Below are 20,426 nucleotides of genomic sequence, written 5' to 3' on the forward strand. Positions count from 1 at the left end.
ACATTCAAATGGAAGGGTCAGAATTTGGCGAAAACAACATGGAAGCATGAATCCATCCTGCCTTATATCAATGGTTCAGACTGGTGGTGTAATGGTGTGGGGGATATTTTCTTGGCACACTTTGGGCCCCTTAGTACCAATTGAGCATTCTTTAAACGCCGCGGCCTGGTCGGAGTATTGTTGTCGACCATGTCCATCCCTCTATGAGTACAGTGTACCTATCTTCTGATTGCTACTTCCAGCAGGATAATGCGCCATGTCACAAAACTCAAATCATCTCAAACTGGTTTCTTGAACATGACAATGAGATCACTGTACTCCAATGGCCTCCATAGTCACCAGATCTCAATCCAGTAGAGCACCTTTGGGATTTGTTGGAATGGGAGATTCGCATCATGGATGTGCAGCCAACAAATCTGCAGCAACTGCATGATTTTATCATGTCAACATGGACCAAAATCTCTGTGGTATAAATCTGACATGGTGTTGGAAACATTCCTCAAAGAATTAAGGCAGTTCTGAGGGCAAAAGGGGGACCAACCCAGTACTAGCAAGGTGTACCTAATAAAGTGGCCAGTGAGTTTACATTTATCATTCAGATGTGTCAGCTGATCTAAATTATTCCAGAACATTTGATTTGACATGTCCGGTGCAAATTTGATTTTGCTGATCACTTTACTTTCCTTTTTCTTCTATACAGTACCTGCCTGCTCTTGGTTACACCAAGCGTATTCATCTGATGAATCCTATGGTTCCAGGACTCACAGGCAGCAAGATGAGTTCTTCTGAGGAGGTAATATAAATGTGAGATGCCAAAAAATAAAAAGTATATACTTTTTTTTTTATCATGCTGGCAGCAGATTTGTAATTCTAAATATATAATTTGTTAAATTGTTGGTAAAATATCAAATAATCCATGAGAACACTATTGATAAATAAATGTTAAAGGGTAACTATACATTTAGGTAACATAATCCTACTGACCTCCCTCTGGTATGCAAGCTATACTCCCTCAAACTTGTCTTAGATTAGTGGTGTCGCAGCCTATGTTGAAGCAAGCAGCACCCTCCCCTCTTGGGTCAGGTCATATGTTATGTATTATGGCTTGTTCTCTATAGACTCCAATGGAAAATTTCAATTAAGCCTTATAGTGAAATCAAGGCATGTGCAGTACCATATTGTCCAGACAGCTGAGTAGAGGAGCAGATCACCACTCCTGGACCAGGTCTCCCACTGAGCTAATGCAAGTTAGTACATGGGAATATAGAAATGTGTGGTCAGAAGTACATTTTTTCCCTTACTAATGTTTGTATACTAGTGTTTTTTTCACTCTGCATGCATCCAGTTATTTAATGTTAGCTGTACTATCGCCAATAAAGCAAATATTAAAGTAGTTGTAAAGGCAATATTGTTTTAATTAATGTAATAAAGTTGTATTGTGCAGAACGGCCCCTAACCACCTCTGCTGGGGGTCCCCCACTGGTGTTCTCCACTACTCCTGTGTGTGTCTCCATAGCAAGCTGTGTGCTTTGGGGGCACAAATGCAGGTGTTGTGAGCCAGGCTGTGTGTGTCCATAGACAAACAAAGCAAGGCTTGGAATGCATTAAGGTAAAGAAAACTTTTTGACTTTAGAAAGACTTTAAAACCTTTTATAATGTTTATTGCCATTTATGTGAAGCCAATGTGGCTTTCAGGACTCATGTGACTGAAAAGGGCCATGGACAGTATGCAAGTGTCCATACAGTGCATCCAGAAAGTATTCACAGCGCTTAACTTTTGCCACATTTTATGTTACAGCCTTATTCCAAAATGGATTAAATTCATTTTTTTCCCTCAGCATTCTACAAACAATACCCCATAATGACAACGTGAAAGAAGTTTGTTTTGAAATCTTTGCAATTTTTTAAGAAATGAAAAAACCCACATGTACATAAGTATTCACAGCCTTTGCTCAATACTTTGTTGAAGCACCTTTAGCACCAATTACAGCATCAAGTCGTTTTGAGTATGATGCTACAAGCTTGGCACACCTATTTTTGGGCAATATCTCCCATTCTTCTTTGTAGTACCTCTCAAGCTCCATCAGGTTGGATGGGGAGTGTCGGTGTTCAGCCATTTTCAGATCTCTCCAGAGATGTTCAATCGGGTTCAAGTCTGGGCTCTGGCTGGGCCACTCCAGGACATTCACAGAGTTGGCCCATAGCCACTCCTTTGTTATGTGGGCTGTGTACTTTGGGTTGTTGTCCTGTTGAAAGATGAACCGTCACCCCAGTCTAAGGTCCAGAGCGCTTTGGAACAGGTTTTCATCAAGGATGTCTCTGTACATTGCTGCATTCATCTTTCCTTCAATCTTGACTAGTCTCCCAGTTCCTGCCACTAAAAGACATCCGCACAGCATGATGCTGCCACCACCATGCTTCACTATAGGGATGGTATTGGCCAGGTGGTGAGTGGTGCCTGGTTTCCTCCAGACATAACGCTTGGCATTCATGCCAAAGAGTTCAATCTTTATTTCATCAGACCAGAGAGTTTTGTTTCTTATGGTCTGAGAGTCCCTCAGGTGCCTTTTGGCAAACTCCAGGCGGGCTGCCATTTGCCTTTTACCGAGGAGTGGCTTCTGTCTGACCACTCTACCATACAGGCCTGATTGGTGGAGTGCTGCAGAGATGGTTCTTCTGGAAGTTCTCCTCTTTCCACAGAGAAACGCTGGAGTTCTTTCAGAGTGACCATCAGGTGCTTGGTTACCTCCCTGGCTAAGGCCCTTGTCCCTCGATCGCTCATTTTGGCCAGGCGGCCCACTCTTAAGAAGATTCCTGGTGGTTCCAAACTTCTTCCATTTACGGATGATGGAGGCCACTGTTTTCATTGGGACCTTCAATGCTGCAGAGATTTTTCTGTACCCTTCCCCAGATCTTTGCCTTGATACAATCCTGTGTAGGAGGTCTACGGACAATTCCTTGGACTCAATGGCTTGGTTTGTGCTCTGACGTGCACTGTTGACTGTGGGACCTTATATAGACAGGTTTATGCCTTTCCTAATCATGTCCAATGAACTGAATTTCCCACAGGTGGACTCCAATCAAGTTGTGGAAACATTTCAAGGATGATCAGTGAGAACAGGATGCACCAGAGCTCAATTTTGAGTGTCATGGCGTGCATGTGAACTGATGTCTCTGCAAGTGTAATCTACGTGTCAATTTTTTGGCACAAAAGGTTTGAACGAGGCCTAAATGTCATGTCTGATAGAATTGTGTTGTGCATTCAGACCTCGCTCATATCAGGGTGCAGAATAACTGTTGGAAAGCGACGCGCAGATTTCACTTGCAGAGACACAAGTTTACATCAGTTTTCATGAGTTTATACACATTGCAGGTTCCTGCGCAGACCAAATCTGCCAGTGATACCAGTGTTGTAGTGTGAACAGGGCACATAGAGTGCAATTTTTTCTTTGTGCCCTTGCAGAATGCTTGCAAGAAAATTCATGTCTATACACACTGGGGAGAATGAAGCCTCAGAAGGAATGAGACTAAGTTTGAGCCATTTATGGACAGCTTTCCAGGGTTTTCTCCCATCCTTTATTATTCTATTCCCAGTATTAAAATGTGGCACAGAAACCAGGGTGTGAAAATTTTAACACATGCTTTTTGTGTTTACTTAAATCTGCAATATGATGTAGCTTTACATACTTAATTGTGATTGTTCTATTATAGTGTTTTATATAAGCTGACCTTTAGTTTGTAGCTTCTGAGTGGCATAGCTTATTAGTATTTGTATAATGTTCCTAATCAACCTTTTCTATGCCTAATACTGTGCTCACTGTCCATAACCATTCAAAATTGCTGTCATAATGTTTCAGGAATCAAAAATAGACCTTCTGGACTCCCCATCAGATTTGAAAAAGAAGTTAAAAAAAGCTTTCTGTGAACCAGGAAATATAGAGAATAATGGAGTATTAAGCTTTGTCAGACATGTCCTCTTTCCTCTGAAGTCAGGTAAGAGTGTACAGTATGTGAGGAAATTGCCAATAATTCCTTCATTTTACCTGTGGTTTTCTCACCTTGCTTTCTTTTGGATTTCAGAGTTTGTCATTCTTCGGGATGAAAAGTACGGTGGGAACAAAACCTACACAGACTATGAGACATTGGAAAAAGACTTTGCTGAGCAGGTTAGAAATCAATGAGCTGCCTTGTATTTGAGTGGCATCATCTGGTAGATTTGTCTTTTTATTGTTGATCTTGCATCTGGAAACCCGTTGTCGGTTTCTGTAACCGCTTTCCTGCCACCCTATAGCAGATATACTTCTATAGGGCGGCAGGGGGGCGCAAAATCATGTGTATATATACATGATTTTACATTGCAAGTCGGCACCCGGTGATCGAGGAGCATTACCGATGGAGGGAGAAAACTGTAAGTAAACAATACAGTTCTCTCTCCTGTCAGCTCCTGCACACTGCTATGCATGGCTTTGGATAGCAGAGCAATTGCAAAGCAGTGTGCTTACAGTGAAGCACACACACACAGTTTACAGTAAAACAGCACAGAGTTAACCCTTTGATCGCCCCACATGTTAACACCTTCCTGCCCAGTGCCATTAGTACAGTGTCAGTGCTTTTTATTAGCACTGATCACTGGGGATGTCAGTGACACCAAGTCCGTTCCCTCAGTGTCAGAATGCCCACCACAGTTCCGCTATAAATTGCTGATCCATTACCAGTAAAAATAAAATTCCAGCATCTATACCGCCATTTGTAAACGCTATAACTTTCACGTAAACCAATTAATTTACATGTATTGGGATTTTTTGTTAGCAAAGACATAGCAGAATACATTTTGTCCTAAATTTATGACACAATTTGATTTTTTTTAATTTTTTGAGTGGGGGATGACAACTCATGTATGACTTGGTCTTCCATTGATCTGTAAACTAGCCTTAGACTTGAAATGATGGTCAGATATGCCTTCCTATCCTTTCATATGGCAGGATCAGAAAATGATCATCTAATGTCTGTTGAAACCTTTAATGTAAAGTTTCAATATCAGAGTGAAAGGCTGACAACCATGTGAACAAGACTTCTTGGGGTGCCATTCCTTTAAGTTCATTTTATATCATTCAGTTAATATGCATTGCACTGACTTAACCCATTAACTGTTTGCTTTAAAATGGTTAGAAACTAACTATGGTTTAAGTTCATTTTTTTACTGTAGAATGGTTGTAAAGGGTTGGGAAACTTTTACCAACATGAAGGCTTTGTGTCAAAGTCTAAAATGCTTGAATCACATTTTTATGTGAAATAAACATGCTTCTTGCAGCAAGTTCATCCTGGAGATCTTAAGGCATCTGTGGAGAAGGCTTTGAATAAATTGTTGGATCCCATTAGAGACAAATTCAACAGCCCTGAAATGAAGAAACTAAGCAGTAGTGCCTATCCTGACCCCACAAAACAAAGTAAGTGTTGACTGAACTCACTACTTGTGTTTTTCTGTGAAAACAATTACCACATGGTAAAAGATAACAGCACTTAATATAGCAACAGCGGCAATAAACCTAATAAGACCTGATACCTTTTGATTTTTCTACATCTCAGGATTTTCAGGTTTCCTAGAATTAAAAGCACTGGTACTCTATTCAGAATAACTATGATCATATAGCCTTGTGCATATCCTGGGTGTGAAAGAGGAACTGCCAGAGAAAGTAATGGCAATCTATGCTGTGCGTGTATCGGGATGACTTGGCAGTATTCTCTGTTGTAGTTTCTGTCCTCACCACTTTATTCTCCAAAGTATGCTAAAAGTGGCTTCAGGTACAGGTTGGTTTGAGCCCGCATAGTATTTACCATGCATGCAAATCATTACACATTAGTGAAGAATAAAAGTGGTCTATAACAGCAAATTTCAACCAGGGTGTCTTCTGGGTATTTCAGGGGTGCCTTGGCAAAATGACTAAAATCACCCAAAATTGTCAACAAGCCAGCAAGTGGGTAACGTCTGCTTGCTTGCTACACAAAGCCTCAGGCTTAGTAGTACAGCATTACAACTTTGGGCACTGTGTGGGCCAGCCAGTGGCATGCTGGCAATCAGTAACAGCATTGATTTGATAATTAGGACCCTAGGTGCCTGCTCAGCATCCTTGTTTGCCTCTCTCTGTCAGCACTGGGGTCACATTAGCTGAGCAAGAGAAAAACATTGGAGGAAAAAGAGACACTGAAATACTAGTCAGTTCCAGTGTGCAAAGGTGTATCTGCTTTAGAATAGATCACTTCTAATGTTGGATGTCCTATGCATGTGGATGTTGTTGTGTTATATAAAACTATTAGTTTAGTTTTTTTACATTTTTAAAATGGGGTGCCTCAAGATTGTTCAGAATTTTAAAGAGTGCCTTGGCTGAAAAAAAAAGGTTGAGAAACACTGGGCTATATAAACATAACTAAAAATACAAATTTTCTTGGCTGATAAGCGTGCCTTTTGTATTTTAATCACACTTTGTTTTACAACTATAACTCATAGTTTTGTTTGTAACGTGCTATATAATTTCAGAGTCTGTGACTAAAACCACCAACAAGAGTAATGAGCCAGAGGATCTTATTCCATCTCTTCTTGATCTGCGAGTTGGTAAAATCGTCAGTGTAAGCAAGGTATGTAAATTATGAAGTATATAATATTTTTTTTTTTTTCTTGCTTAGCAAAAATGATAGCTATACATTTTTAATATGCTGTGGCTTTTGTAATAACTGAGCATGAACAGGGTTAAAGTGTACCTAAACTCAAGAATGTCAAATTAAATATTGTAGTCCTTTTGATGTGATGACTGCATTGTTTTGTTTAGTTATTTTGGGGGGGGGTTTTTTAAAGACATTTTTGCCTATATCACTTGGTATTCCTGCCAGGAACAGGCTTCCTGTCCTAGGATGTAAATGCTCACTTGTTGCACTGCACCTATGGAGAAGCATTGTTGCCCTAGGACAAGAAGTGTATTAGGAGTACAGAAAACATGCCCCTTCTCCTTATCTTTATAAGGGCCCTGTAGTTCGGAGAAAACATTGAGATTGAACAGGAATTCTGTCCAGATGACCGTGTGGGTTTTTTTGCACTTTTTGAAGATATAGCAAATTGCTTTTAATGGCACATTTAAAAGACCAAAATTGCGTAAATAAGAGAAATATTTTGCTGGGGTTTACACTTTAGTACAGCAGTGCAAGAGGCATACCTCAAACTATAATAGCAATGAAGACCAATTGGGATGATGAGTTACTGCATGTTGCTCCTTGCAGTGTTTGATAGATATAATATCCAAGAATACTTTTGCCTACCTAGTTTCTAAGTTAGTCATTTAGATTCTTCAGAGATTTTGGTCTTTAGTAACTGTAAAATGTGTAATGCTTGAGAAAAAATACTATCTGTATGGTCTGTTTGATATGTTTAAAGAATAGACAACCATGATTGTGTATTTTACACTGTCTTGCAAAATAATATTACTATTATAATAATAAAATTCAGATGCAAGTTATCTATGCTTGTATTATGATATTTAACTAGTTGCCGACCGCAGATATCCAAATGACGGCTACACTGCGGCCGGCCAGTTCTGGGAGGGCGTCATATGACATCCTCCCAGAACGCGCCCTTCTGCGTGCCCCCGGCGATCTCTGTGATCGCTGTGCCCTACAGACACAGCTGATCACGTGATGTGGTAAAAGGCCAATCACAGTGGTCTTTTACCACGTGATCGGCCATGTCCAATGACACACTGATCACAAGGAAATGCAGTTGCCGGTTTTCGGCTGCACTTTCCTCACGCTGTCAGAGGAAAGAACTGCCGAGAACCGGCATTTGTCAGAGCAGGGATCAGCTCCAATCATCAGGAGTGCTGACTATCAGTATCCATGATCAGTGCTGCCTATCAGTGCCACCTCATTAGTGCTGCCTATCCGTGCCACCTCATTAATGCTGCCTATCAGTGCCCTTCAGTACTGCTTATCAGTGCTGCTTATCAGTGCAACCTCATCAGCACACATCAGTGAAGGAGAAAAATTACCTGTTTGCAAAATTTTATAATTTAAAAAAAAAAAAGACCAAAGAGCTGTCAAAAGACACCAGAGACAAAATTGTGGACTTCCACAAGGCTGGAAAGGGCTACGGGGCAATTGGCAAGCACCTTGGTGAAAATAGATCAACTGTTGGAGTAATTGTTAGAAAATGGAAGAGGCTAAAGATGACTGTCAGTCTCCCTCGGACTGGGGCTCCATGCAAGATCCCACCTCGTGGGGTATCACTGATAAGAAAGGTGAGGAATCAGCCCAGAACTACAAGGGAGGAGCTGGTCAATGACATGAAAAGAGCTGGGACCACAGTTTCAAAGGTAACTGTCGGTATAACACTACGCCGTCATGGTTTCAAATCATGCATTGCACGGAAGGTTCCCCTGCTCAAGTCATCACATGTCCAGGCCCGTCTGAAGTTTGCCAATGACCATCTGGATGATCCAGAGGAGGCATGGGAGAAAGTCATGTGGTCAGATGAGACCAAAGTAGAACTTTTTGGTCTAAACTTCACTCGTCGTGTTTGGAGGAAAAAGGATGAGTTGCATCCCAAGAACACCATCCCTACTGTGAAGCATGGGGGTGATAACATCATGCTTTGGTGGTGCTTTTCTGCGAAGGGGACAGGACGACTGCACTGTATTAAGGAGAGGATGAATGGGGCCATTTATTGTGAGATTTTGAGCAACAACCTCCTTCCTTCAGTCAGAGCATTGAAGATGGGTCGTGACTGGGTCTTCCAACATGACAATGACCCGAAGCACACAGCCAGGATAACCAAGGAGTGGCTCCGTAAGAAGCATATCAAGGTTCTGGAGTGGCCTAGCCAGTCTCCAGACCTAAATCCAATAGAACATCTTTGGAGGGAGCTGAAACTCCGTGTTGCTCAGCGACAGCCCCGAAACCTGACAGATCTAGAGGAGATCTGTGTGGAGGAGTGGACCAAAATCCCTGTTGCAGTGTGTGCAAACCTGGTCAAGAACTACAGGAAACGTTTGACCTCTGTAATTGCAAACAAAGGCTTCTGTACCAAATATTAACACTGATTTTCTCAGGTGTTCAAATACTTATGTTCAGCAGTGCAAGACAAATAAATTCTTTAAAAATCATACAATGTGATTTCCTGAATTTTTTTTTTTTTAAATTCTGTCTCTCAGAGTGGGAATGCACCTACAATGTGAATTTTAGACCCCTCCATGATTTCTAAGTGGGAGAACTTGCAAAATCGCAGGGTGTTCAAATACTTCTGTTCCTCACTGTATGTGGACTCGAAGTCCAGTGATGTACCAGTACGTCGCTGGTCCTTGTTGAGTGTATATGCTTTTTTTTTTTTTTTTTTATGTGGACTGAATGGAAAAAAAAAAGAAGAAATTTCTGCTAGAAAAAGTGTGTGGTATACCCACCATTAGAATATACTTCCCTGCATCCACCCACTTCTAATGTGCCAAAAATTATTATAAAATATTTTTTTCTTTCTTTGGAGAGTACATGTGATCAGCAGAGGGCCATACAATACTGTCCAGACAGAGGTCAGGGGATCTGCATCCTCCTAGAGCAGAAAGAAAACTCCTCCTACAAGCTTTAGCTAGTGTGGGGCTGGACACTGATAGAAGTCACAAGACTGTATACTGCTGATGAGAAAAGGTATTTAGCAGTTTATACTTTCTAAAATAATTGCACTTCCATGTTCTTTGTACTGTGGGAGGCAAGATGTAGTGAATGCAGGGTCTGGGGTTTAGTAGCACTTTAATTATATAAAAGTACTTGCAGTGCGGTCTACAGTATGCAAGCTTTGTGCATTTATTCGGTTAGAATGAATATTGAAAAATATACATGTCTAACTACAAACTGGTTTTCTCTGGCAGCATCCAGATGCAGACACGTTGTATGTCGAGTCAATAGATGTGGGTGAGGAAAATCCACGTACTGTGGTTAGTGGATTGGTGAATTATGTGTCTTCTGAAGAAATGCAGGGACGTTCTGTTATTCTGCTATGCAACTTAAAGCCTCAGAAGATGCGGGGAATAGAATCTCAAGGCATGCTGCTTTGTGCATCAGTGTAAGTAAAGCTAGTACATAAAATGTTATATATACAGTATCTCCCAGAAGTGAGTACATCCCTCACATTTTTGTAAATATTTTATTCTATCTTTTCATGTGACAACACTGAAGAAATGACACTTTGCTACAATGTAAAGTAGTGAGTGTACAGTTTTTAGACCAGTTTAAATTTGCTGTCCCCTCAAAATAACTCAGCACACAGCCATTAATGTCTAAACCGCTGGCAACAAAAGTGAGTACCCCCCTAAGTGAAAATGTCCAAATTGGGCCCAAAGTGTCAATATTTTGTTTGGCCACCATTATTTTCCAGCACTGCCTTAACCCTCTTGGGCATGCAGTTCACCAGAGCTTCACAGGTTGCCAGTGGAGTCCTCTTCCACTCCTCCATGACGACATCACGGAGCTGGTGGATGTTAGAGACCTTGCGCTCCTCCACCTTCCGTTTGAGGATGCCCCACAGATACTCAATAGGGTTTAGGCCTGGAGACATGCTTGGCCTCACCTGGTTTCCACAGCACACACTTGACACCGTCACCTTTACCCTCAGCTTCTTTAGCAAGGCAGTGGTCATCTTTGAGGTACGTTTGGGGTCATTATCATGTTGGAATACTGCCCTGCGGCCCAGTCTCTGTAGGGAAGGGATCATGCTCTGCTTCAGTATGTCACAGTACATGTTGGCATTCATGGTTCCCGCAATGAACTGTAGCTCCCCAGTGTCGGCAGCACTCATGCAGCTCCAGACCATGGCACTCCCACCACCATGCTTGACTGTAGGCAAGACACACTTGTCTTTGTACTCCTCACCTGGTTTCTGCCACACACGCTTGATACCATGTGAACCAAATAAGTTTATCTTGGTCTCATCAGACCACAGGACATGGTTCCAGTAATATATGTCCTTAGTCTGCTTGTCTTCAGCAAAATTGTTTGCGGGCTTTCTTGTGCATCATCTTTAGAAGAGGCTTCCTTCTGGGATGACAGCCATGCAGACCAATTTGATGCAGTGTGCGGTGTATGGTCTGAGCAGTGACAGGCTGACCCCCCACCCCTTTAACTTCTGCAACAATGCTGGCAGCACTCCTATGTCTATTTCTCAAAGACAACCTCTGGATATGACGCTGAGCACGTGCACTGAACTTCTTTGGTCGACCATGGCGAGGCCTGTTCTGAGTGGAATTTGTCCTTTTAAACTGCTGTATGGTCTTGGCCACCATGTTGCAGCTCAGTTTCAGGGTCTTGGCAATCTTCTTATAGCCAAGGCCATCTTTATATAGAGCAACAATTCTTTTTTTCAGATCCTCATAGTTCTTTGCCATGAGGTTCCATGTTGAACTTCTAGTGACCAGTATGAGAGAGTGAGAGTGATAACACCAAATTTAACACACCTGCTCCCCATTCACACCTGAGACCCAATTTGAACATTTTCACTTAGGGGTGTACTCACTTTTGTTGCCAGCGGTTTAGACATTAATGGCTGTGTGTTGAGTTATTTTCAGGGGACAGCAAATTTACACTGTTATACAAGCTGTACACTCACTACTTTACATTGTAGCAAAGTGTCATCTCTTCAGTGTTGTCACATGAAGTGTGTGCGTTAGTTATACAATACACCTGCACTAAGGTGTGATCACTTATGTGTTGTCCTTCAACTGAATATAGATCCTGATTGGTGTGGAAGGGGCATTTTAGTCCCAGCAGACATATTCAGCAAGTTTTTGGACCTATTCACAGTACTTATTATTGGTTTATTATACATTCCATTATTCTTTTTTATGCATAATAGGGATTATTGTGAGGGAGGTGGTTTGTAGCACCATAATATTTTCTTGCTTGGGAGTATATGCATATATATGATTCATAGCGCTTTATTATGTATATTGCATAGGTTTATATATTTGACACACATTATTGAAGGATTGCACATAGTGATCACACCTTAGTGAGGGAGGTGTATTGTAGTATTTTTTTTTTTTTTATTTTTTTTTTTTTGCGTTCTGGCAGCACTACACCATATATATATTTATTTCATCCACTGTGCATTATTACATTATATAAAAATTTCCTTCTGCAAATTAATTCCATATCAAGTCATAAAGCTTTAGAACTATTTATCATTAGTTGTACATAAAAGTAAACCCTTTTCTCTACTGTATAGTTAAAATAATATTAAATAAGATATTTGACTGCCATAAACACTGAATAGCAGGCTGCTCTAAGCCTGGTCTCACTGTTTATCTATGAGGTCTATAACTGTTAATGGCCAATAGTGAGGTGGTGAGGGGCAGGCTATTGACCCAGTGACAATAGGAGATGGTCACCATTTATGTACCACTTGGGTACTACAATAGATTGAAAGGGATATGCAGGCAGCTGGAGGCTCCCACTGTTCAGTGTATTGTAACTGTAACGTCTGCCTTAATTTTGTAAAGCGCTGCACAAACTGTTGTCACTATATAAATCCTGTATAATAATTATAATAAATGGCAGTTTTCTACATGGGTCTTTGCCACAGGTTCATTTTAAAGTCTGACATTTTGAATATAGTAGAGTGGGGAAAGTTTAGAACCTTTTAGGTTGTGACTGCTATTCAATACTGTTAGTGAGATTTTTCCCTCACTTTCTGACATGTTTTACCATATAGGAAATTAAGGGTATTTTCCAGCAGCAAAATAGACAGAAACAAAAATGCTTTTGCTTACTAGAGTAGGAGAAAGCTAGCAAGTCAGACAGGGGTCTAAACTATCCAAAACTTTTTCTTTTTTTAAATAAAGCTTTGGCCTTGGCACATGCTTATTTTTATGTGAAACATAACAATGGGCAGTAATGTGTTTATACAGAATAAAGGCTTATGGCATACTACAGTGCTTTAACTACAGTTGTGTCCAAAATTATTCAACCCCCACTGAAATTGAGTGTTTTGGCCAGTTTGACATTGCTTTTGATCATTCAGTCATCTTGCTTACATTTACATTAAAGAGGCACTTGTAGGTCAGACAAATATAACATAACAGTTATAATGAAATAACCACAAATGTCTTTTCTGTGCTCACAGCATTATCAGTTTTATTCAACCCCCAAGTGACATTCAATCTTAGTACTTAGTACAGCATCCTTTTACAGTTATAACAGCTTTTAAACGTGAAGCATAGCTTGACACAAGTGTCTTGCAGCGATCTACGGGTATCTTCGCCCATTCTTCATGGGCAAAGGCCTCCAGTTCAGTCACATTCTTAGGCTTGCGCACTGCAACTGCTTTCTTTAAGTCCCACCAGAGGTTCTCAATCGGATTTAAGTCTGGTGACTGCGATGGCCACTCCAAAATGTTCCAGCCTTTCCTCTGCAACCATGCTCTAGTGGACTTGGAGGTATGCTTGGGATCATTGTCCTGTTGAAAGGTCCAACGTCTCCCAAGCCTCAGGTGTGTGACGGACTGCATCACGTTTCCATCCAATATCTCCTGGTACTGAAGAGAATTCATGGTACCTTGCACACGCTGAAGCTTCCCTGTACCTGCAGAAGCAAAACAGCCCCAAAGCATGATTGACCCTCCACCATGCTTCACAGTAGGCAAGGTGTTCTTTTCATCATAGGCCTTGTTCTTCCTCCTCCAAACATAGCGTTGATCCATGGGCCCAAACAGTTCTAATTTTGTTTCATCAGTCCACAGAACACTATCCCACAACTTTTGTGGTTTGTCCACATGGCTTTTGGCATACTGCAGTCGACTCTTCTTATTCTTTGGAGACAGCAAGGGGGTACGCCTGGGAGTTCTGGCACGGAGGCCTTCATTACGCAGTGTGCGTCTTATTGTCTGGGCTGAAACTTCTGTACCCACATCTGACAAATCTTTTCTCAGTTCCTCAGCAGTCACACGGGGACTTCTCTCCACTCTACGCTTCAGGTAGCGCACAGCAGTCGAAGTCAGCATCTTCTTTCTGCCACGACCAGGTAGCGTTTCAACAGTGCCCTTTGCCTTGAATTTGCGAATGATGCTTCCTAAGGTGTCTCTTGGTATGTTTAACATCTTTGCAATCTTCTTATAGCCATTGCCCTTCCTGTGAAGAGAAATCACCTCTTCTCTTGTCTTCCTGGACCATTCTCTTGCCTTCACCATGTTTGTAACCACACCAGTAAATGTCTAGAAGGAGCTGAGTATCACAGTCATTTTAAAGCTGCCTAATTGGTGCTTATTATGCTTGATTGCTGCTCGGTGACATCCACAGGTGTTTTCAATACCTGATGGAAAGCACCTGTATGAACCTCTGTTCTTCAGAGTGGTAGTCTTTAAGGGGTTGAATAATTGTGGCAATGAAGAAACCACATAAGAACCATTTACTACTGTATTACATAAACAATTGATGTCATTTTAGTTGCATTTGGGTAGTTACAACGTCCTTGTAGGATTTGATTCTGAATACAATTCCAAATGTACACTATAGTCCCTAAACCCCTTTACAGCATTGGGGGTTGAATAATTTTGGACACAACTGTATATACCTAACAAGGTGTAGGACTCGCTTCACAGGACCTATGCTACAGGGAGTAAGGACTCTTTTACACCCCTGTTGAGTTTGGCACAGTACGACCAGCTAAAGCAACCCATTCAAGTGAATAGAGCCATGCCACAACCTTGTTTATTGCTTGTGGATGCAGAATGATGAGACGGCATTTACAGGTTTGAAACAAGCAGTGGGGAGGCAACATAAGGCCTTCTTAGCACCTGCCAAACACCTTGAAAATCCACTGCAGACCGCTTTTTAGATGTGCGGTGATAACCATATGTCTGTGTAGCCTAATAGCATGATAATATGCATTTGGTGTCACTTGAAATGTTCAAGAGATTGGATGTACACATAAACTGGAAAATACTTTTAATTGTGGTTTTAGGACTGTTTGTGATGCTCATATTTGTTTACTTTTCTCCCCGTGTTGTAATTGAAAGAACTATCACTGTTACTATAAAAGATAGCTAATGTCCTAACTAACAACTTAATGGTTGTATCTGTCTCAGTGATGGGGACAATAGACGGGTAGAACCTCTGGATCCACCTGCAGAATGTGCACCTGGTGAGCGAGTCTATGTTGAGGGATATGAAAATGGAAAGCCAGAAGCAGAGCTTAAGCCGAAGAAGAAAGTGTTTGAAAATTTACAGGTATTCATTTATTCCCTTCTATGCCTCACCCTTTTATCTGTTTCTCTATCATTCTTGGTTTCACCTCCCTTTTTTTTTTTTTTTTTTTTTCCAGGCCGACTTTAGGATATCTGAGGATTTGCATGCTCAGTGGAAAGAAAAGAATTTCCTTACTAAACAAGGACCAGTGACCTGTAAAACACTACGAGGGGGCAGCATTAGCTGATTGCATGGAAAATGTTATCCATTGTACACAATTGATACCCTCTTTAACTAATTCAGTGCCAGAGGGCTCACCCATGTCTACATAACAGTTAAACGTCTTATATATATCAGTAGCTGCATGTGACTGGGATCTGGAATCACCATTCCTTGTCATCAAAAGAATGTATATTGTCAAAATTTTAAAAAATCCTATAATAAATTGTTGAAAATAACAGATTTTTTTCATACAGATTTTCAATCAAAGCTAATAACATACACTATATTGCCAAACGTATTGGGACACCCCTCCAAATCATTGGATTCAGGTGTTCCAATATCCTCCATGGCCACAGGTGTATACAGTCAAGCACCTAGGCATGCAGACTGCTTCTACAAACATTTGTGAAAGAATGGTTCACTCTCAGGAGCTCAGTGAATTTAAGCGTGGTTCCGTGATAGGTTGCCACCTGTGCAATAAGTCCATCTGTGAAATTTCCTTGCTACTAAATATTTCACGGTCAACTGTTAGTGATATCATAACAAAGTGGAAGCAACTGGAAACAACAACTCAGCCACAAAGTGGTTGGCCACGTAAAATGATAGAGTGGGGTCAGCGCTTGCTGAAGCGCACACGTTGCCAACTGTCTGCAGAGTCAATAGTTAAAGACCTCCAAACTTTGTGTGGTCTTCAGATTAGCATAACAGTGCGTAGAGAGCTTCATGGAATGGATTTCCATGGTCGAGCAGCTGCATCCAAGCCTTACATCACCAAGTGCAATACAAAGCGTCAGATGCAGTGGTGTAAAGCACGCTGCCACTGGACTCTAGAACAGTGGAGATGTGTTCTCTGGAGTGTCGAATCACGTTTCTCTGTCGGTCAATCCGATGGATGTGTCTGAGTTTGGCAGTTGCCAGGAGAACGGTGCTTGCATTGTGCCAAGTATAAAGTTTGGAGGAAGCAGGATTATGGTGTGGGGTTGTTTTTCAGAGGTTGGCCTGGGTCCCTTAGTTCCAGTGAAGGGAACTCTTAAGGCGTCAGCATACCAAGACATTTTGTACAATTTCATGCTCTCAACTTTGTGGGAACAATTTGGGGATGGCCCCTTCCTGTTCCAACATGACTGCACAAAGCAAGGTCCATAAAGACATGGATGAGCGAGTTTGGAGTGGAGGAACTTGACTGGCCTGCACAGAGTCCTAACCTTAACCCGACAGAACACCTGAACTGAGAGCCAGGCCTTCTCGTCTAACATCACTGCCTGACCTCACAAGTGTGCTTCTGCAAGAACGGTCAAACATTCCCATAGACACAATCCTAAACCTTGTGGACAGCCTTCCCAGAAGAGTTGAAGCTGTTATAGCTGCAAAGGGTGGGCCAACTCAATATTGAGCTTTACGGACTAAGACTGGGATGACATTAAAGTTCATGTGCGTGTAAAGGCAGGTGTCCCAATACTTTTGGCAATATAGTGGATATTGTCAACTTAAAGCAAAAATCCAGCTTGGTATTTAAATTATTACTAAATCCACAACAGTAAAATCAGTCTGTATATGCAGTAAAGCATACTTGTTATACTCCCTGTGGAACCTAAAGGGTTAATCCTCTGTATTGTGTAAAAACACTGTTTGATCCTGACTTCTCTGATCCTACCATTTTTCCAGTGTCCCCCTCGTGTGGTCACCCTGTACATGCTCAGTTTGGTGTGTATTGCTAGATAGGTGTTTTTTTTTTTTCTTCTTGGGAGAGTGCATGTGATCCTAGAGCAAAATGAATACTCACCTCCAAGCTTTAACCAGTGCTTGGCTGGGCACTGATAGAAGTCACAAGACTGCTCTAACTGCTGATGATAAAAGGTATTTAGCAGTTTATATTTACTAAAATAATTGCACTTCCGTGTTCTGTGTACTGTGGGAGACCAGATATAGTGAATGCAGGGTCCGGGGTTTAGTAACACTTTAATAACTGGTCTGGTTTCAGTAAAAGTTTGTATTATTTAAAGAAAGGCCTCTTTGTTTTCCAGAAATTAATACGTTCATATTCAAGTGGTTTTGAAAGCCCCTTTTTTCTGTTTAAAGATTAGCTTCACTAACTGGTGTTTAGCAAGGGCGTTCATGGGATTTTGTGTAATTGGTTCACAATATTCATGCCATACTTTGCCAGTGTAAAACTGTTCTTCTGGGTCCTCTTCTCTTGCAGTTGCCTCTGCCTGGTGAAGAGAGTTTGCATAAGGAAAATCCATTTACTAACCTGCTGGACTGGACTCTGCGAGGCTAGCCTGGAAGTGATCTTTGGGTACTGGCTTCCAAGTAGAGGGAATTGTTCAATTAGCTGCAGAATGCTTTCTAGGTCCAGAGGTATTGCCTCTGTGAAGACTTGATTAGTCAGTAGGCCGGTGAGGCTGAGCACCAGGAGCTCCCATCTTTTTATATGGTCCCTGGGCACCATTATTCCTTGTTTATCATCAGCTTTGATGAGGAAGGGGTAAAACTGGAACTAAACACGACATTATTTCTGGATGGAGTGTTATGCTTTCTATCATACAGCATTGAGATCAGGTTCACACTGATGCGGTTTCGGGAAACACTGCGAATCCTGTGCGTTTCCCGCATCACATTCCAGTCGCATGGCACTCATGCAATCTGGTGTGGCTATCAATGTTAAATTATTGACACCCCGAAACCGATTGCAAAACGCTATGTAATTGCCAGACGTAGCATCGCATGGGTGAAAACACCCATTTGATGCAATGCAATTCAGGTGCAGGTAAAAACAAGGGTCGTGCACATGCGATTTGAGCCATACAAAATGCATGGCTCAAATCGCACCACACAGACATTGCATATAATTCGCACAGGAATGTGGTGAAATTCCTGTGCAAACTACATGTGGTGTCCCGCACTGCATTAGTCTGCCTGAGGATGCATCTCTCCACTGCTACTCCTATCTACATACAGCCAATGTGGAACTTTGAACTTTTCCTGCTACTAACCGACAGTTACTTTTTTTCCGAACCTCCGGCCATCCAACCCTCTGGCCGCTGACACTTAATCCTGCATGTTGCCTAACCATGCTTCAACTGCAATATGTCTGATCCTGGACGCAGGGTTGGGGGCATTCCTGCTAACAGGATTCCGAAAGCTCACATTTCACTGACTGGTTTTGGGTTGCTTGCAGTGTGCCTAATGTCCGTGCCAACGTATGCAGCCTAGACTTGTTTCTCCCTCCATCAGTCCACTTTAGCTCTTTTGGGTGTGACTGGGTCCTCTGTCCTATTGTTTTTACTATGGTCATCCATGAATTTATGCCTCAAATTACACGGTTGTTTGCTGACAATGATTGCATAGGCCGTAAATGTGTTCCTGTGCCCTCTCCAGTAGTTTCTTTATTTGACCTGCAACTCAGACAGTTTATAAGCCATCACTTACAGAGACTCTGATTCTGGGTAGCTGAAATCCTTGACAGCAATCTACTGCTTTTACACTGAAACTTGAGGATCAGCCTGTTACATCTACCAAGGCTGTTTCTAGTCTTGGGTCATTTAAGACCACAAAGACACTTTCCCTTTTGCTTTGCTTTTCCAACGGTGTCTCTGGAGATTGGAAGCACCCTGATAAGTTGTCTGTTACCGCTACTGCATTTTTTGAGAATTTTAATCTGAAATGGTCCATTATTACCGAGGATTCAGCTGTATATCGCTTTAACAAAGTGGCTTCCATACTATAGGTGGATACACCTGCCTTTTAAAGTGTATTTTCACCTTTGCTGTTGTAACCACCCCCCAACTATAGGTCTATGTTCCCATTCACAACATACCTAAAAATATTTTTTGAAATATTTACCTTTTTTATGTTTTTTTTTTAATTATTTATACATAAGGCCTTGTTCACACAGGGTGTATCAATGCCGACACCCATATGGCGCAGTGTTTACCTGCACAGGGATCCACAGGTGTTCCATGCAGGTAGTCCCAATTAATGTAATTTGTGACATAGCTGCTGCTCCCAATTTGGCATTCATGTGGATACATGTGCATTTCCCTAAACTCACATGGTTTGCACTGATATGTCCCATGTGAATGAGGACTCTACAAGCAGCTTATATTGTTAGAATAACTTGCAATGTTCAATTGGGGGACAGACTGAGAGGCAATTTTTTGTTTTAAAATGCCATTAACATACAATATACCAAGCCTTGAGATCATTAACACCTTAGCACAGAGTGTGCATATTTTGTTTCTAACTGATAAGATCTGGCAGCACATTACAGAAAGGGTTATTTGTGGAAAATATACCCCCACCCCCCAAAGGGGAAAGCTAAGTAGGATTTCCCAGAACGTGAAAAAGTAAATGGCAATTTATTTTGGTTATGCTATTTATGATATATGCTTTTGTAGCCTCCTGGGATGTGTGACATGTATCCCAGGAGGCTGCAGGCAGGGAGATATTACTTGACCTTTTCATGTGCTGCATGGAAAGCTAAGCATCCCAAATCTTACAAGAGGTTGCTGCAACACTAGGCAACACAGCATTCTTATGGGATCTGGGATCCTCCGCTTGCCAGGATCCCACAGGAAGGCCAATTGCCATCACTGACACCTAGGCTAACCTGCTGGAAGCCTTAACCACTTGGTCTCTGAAAGATCTGACCCCATTCATGACCAGACCCTTCTTTGCTATTCAGCACTGTGCTGCTTTAACTGGAAATTGCACGGTCATGCAGCACTGTACACAAATTAAATTGATTTTTTTTCACACAAATAGAGCCTTTCTTTTGGTAGTGTTTGAACACCACTGGGTTTTTTTTTGCAAAATAAATGAAAAAAGACCAACATTTTTGAAAAAAAAAATGTTTTCTACTTTCTGTTATAAAACATATCCAATAAAATCAAATTTCTTCATAAATTTGGTTTGTGTGAAAGTCATAACTGTATATACCATAGTTTGTAGATGCTAAGTCCATATATATATATTTGGACACAGGCACAATTAGAT

The 20,426-nt window shown here is 41.4% G+C and overlaps 1 protein-coding gene across 2 annotated transcripts in view; it reads left to right on the forward strand.

The window, feature by feature from the left end:
• The window catches only part of YARS1 (tyrosyl-tRNA synthetase 1), a 36,230-nt gene extending 20,563 nt beyond the window's left edge, over positions 1–15,667 (forward strand). For both annotated transcript variants that reach the window (XM_089678996.1, XM_089678997.1), the window contains exons 7-14: positions 701–793; positions 3,858–3,993; positions 4,081–4,166; positions 5,312–5,447; positions 6,536–6,633; positions 9,903–10,096; positions 15,110–15,251; positions 15,346–15,667. In XM_089678996.1, coding sequence (XP_089535122.1) covers positions 701–793; positions 3,858–3,993; positions 4,081–4,166; positions 5,312–5,447; positions 6,536–6,633; positions 9,903–10,096; positions 15,110–15,251; positions 15,346–15,456 — 996 coding nt within the window. In that variant the 3' untranslated portion in view covers positions 15,457–15,667. The remainder of the gene's footprint in view (positions 1–700; positions 794–3,857; positions 3,994–4,080; positions 4,167–5,311; positions 5,448–6,535; positions 6,634–9,902; positions 10,097–15,109; positions 15,252–15,345) is intronic.
• Positions 15,668–20,426: the final 4,759 nt, after the last annotated feature.

Source organism: Staurois parvus, unplaced genomic scaffold (assembly GCF_062004578.1).
Source record: "Staurois parvus isolate SC_StPar_1 unplaced genomic scaffold, SC_StPar_1.0 ptg000214l, whole genome shotgun sequence".
Classification (NCBI taxonomy): domain Eukaryota; kingdom Metazoa; phylum Chordata; class Amphibia; order Anura; family Ranidae; genus Staurois; species Staurois parvus.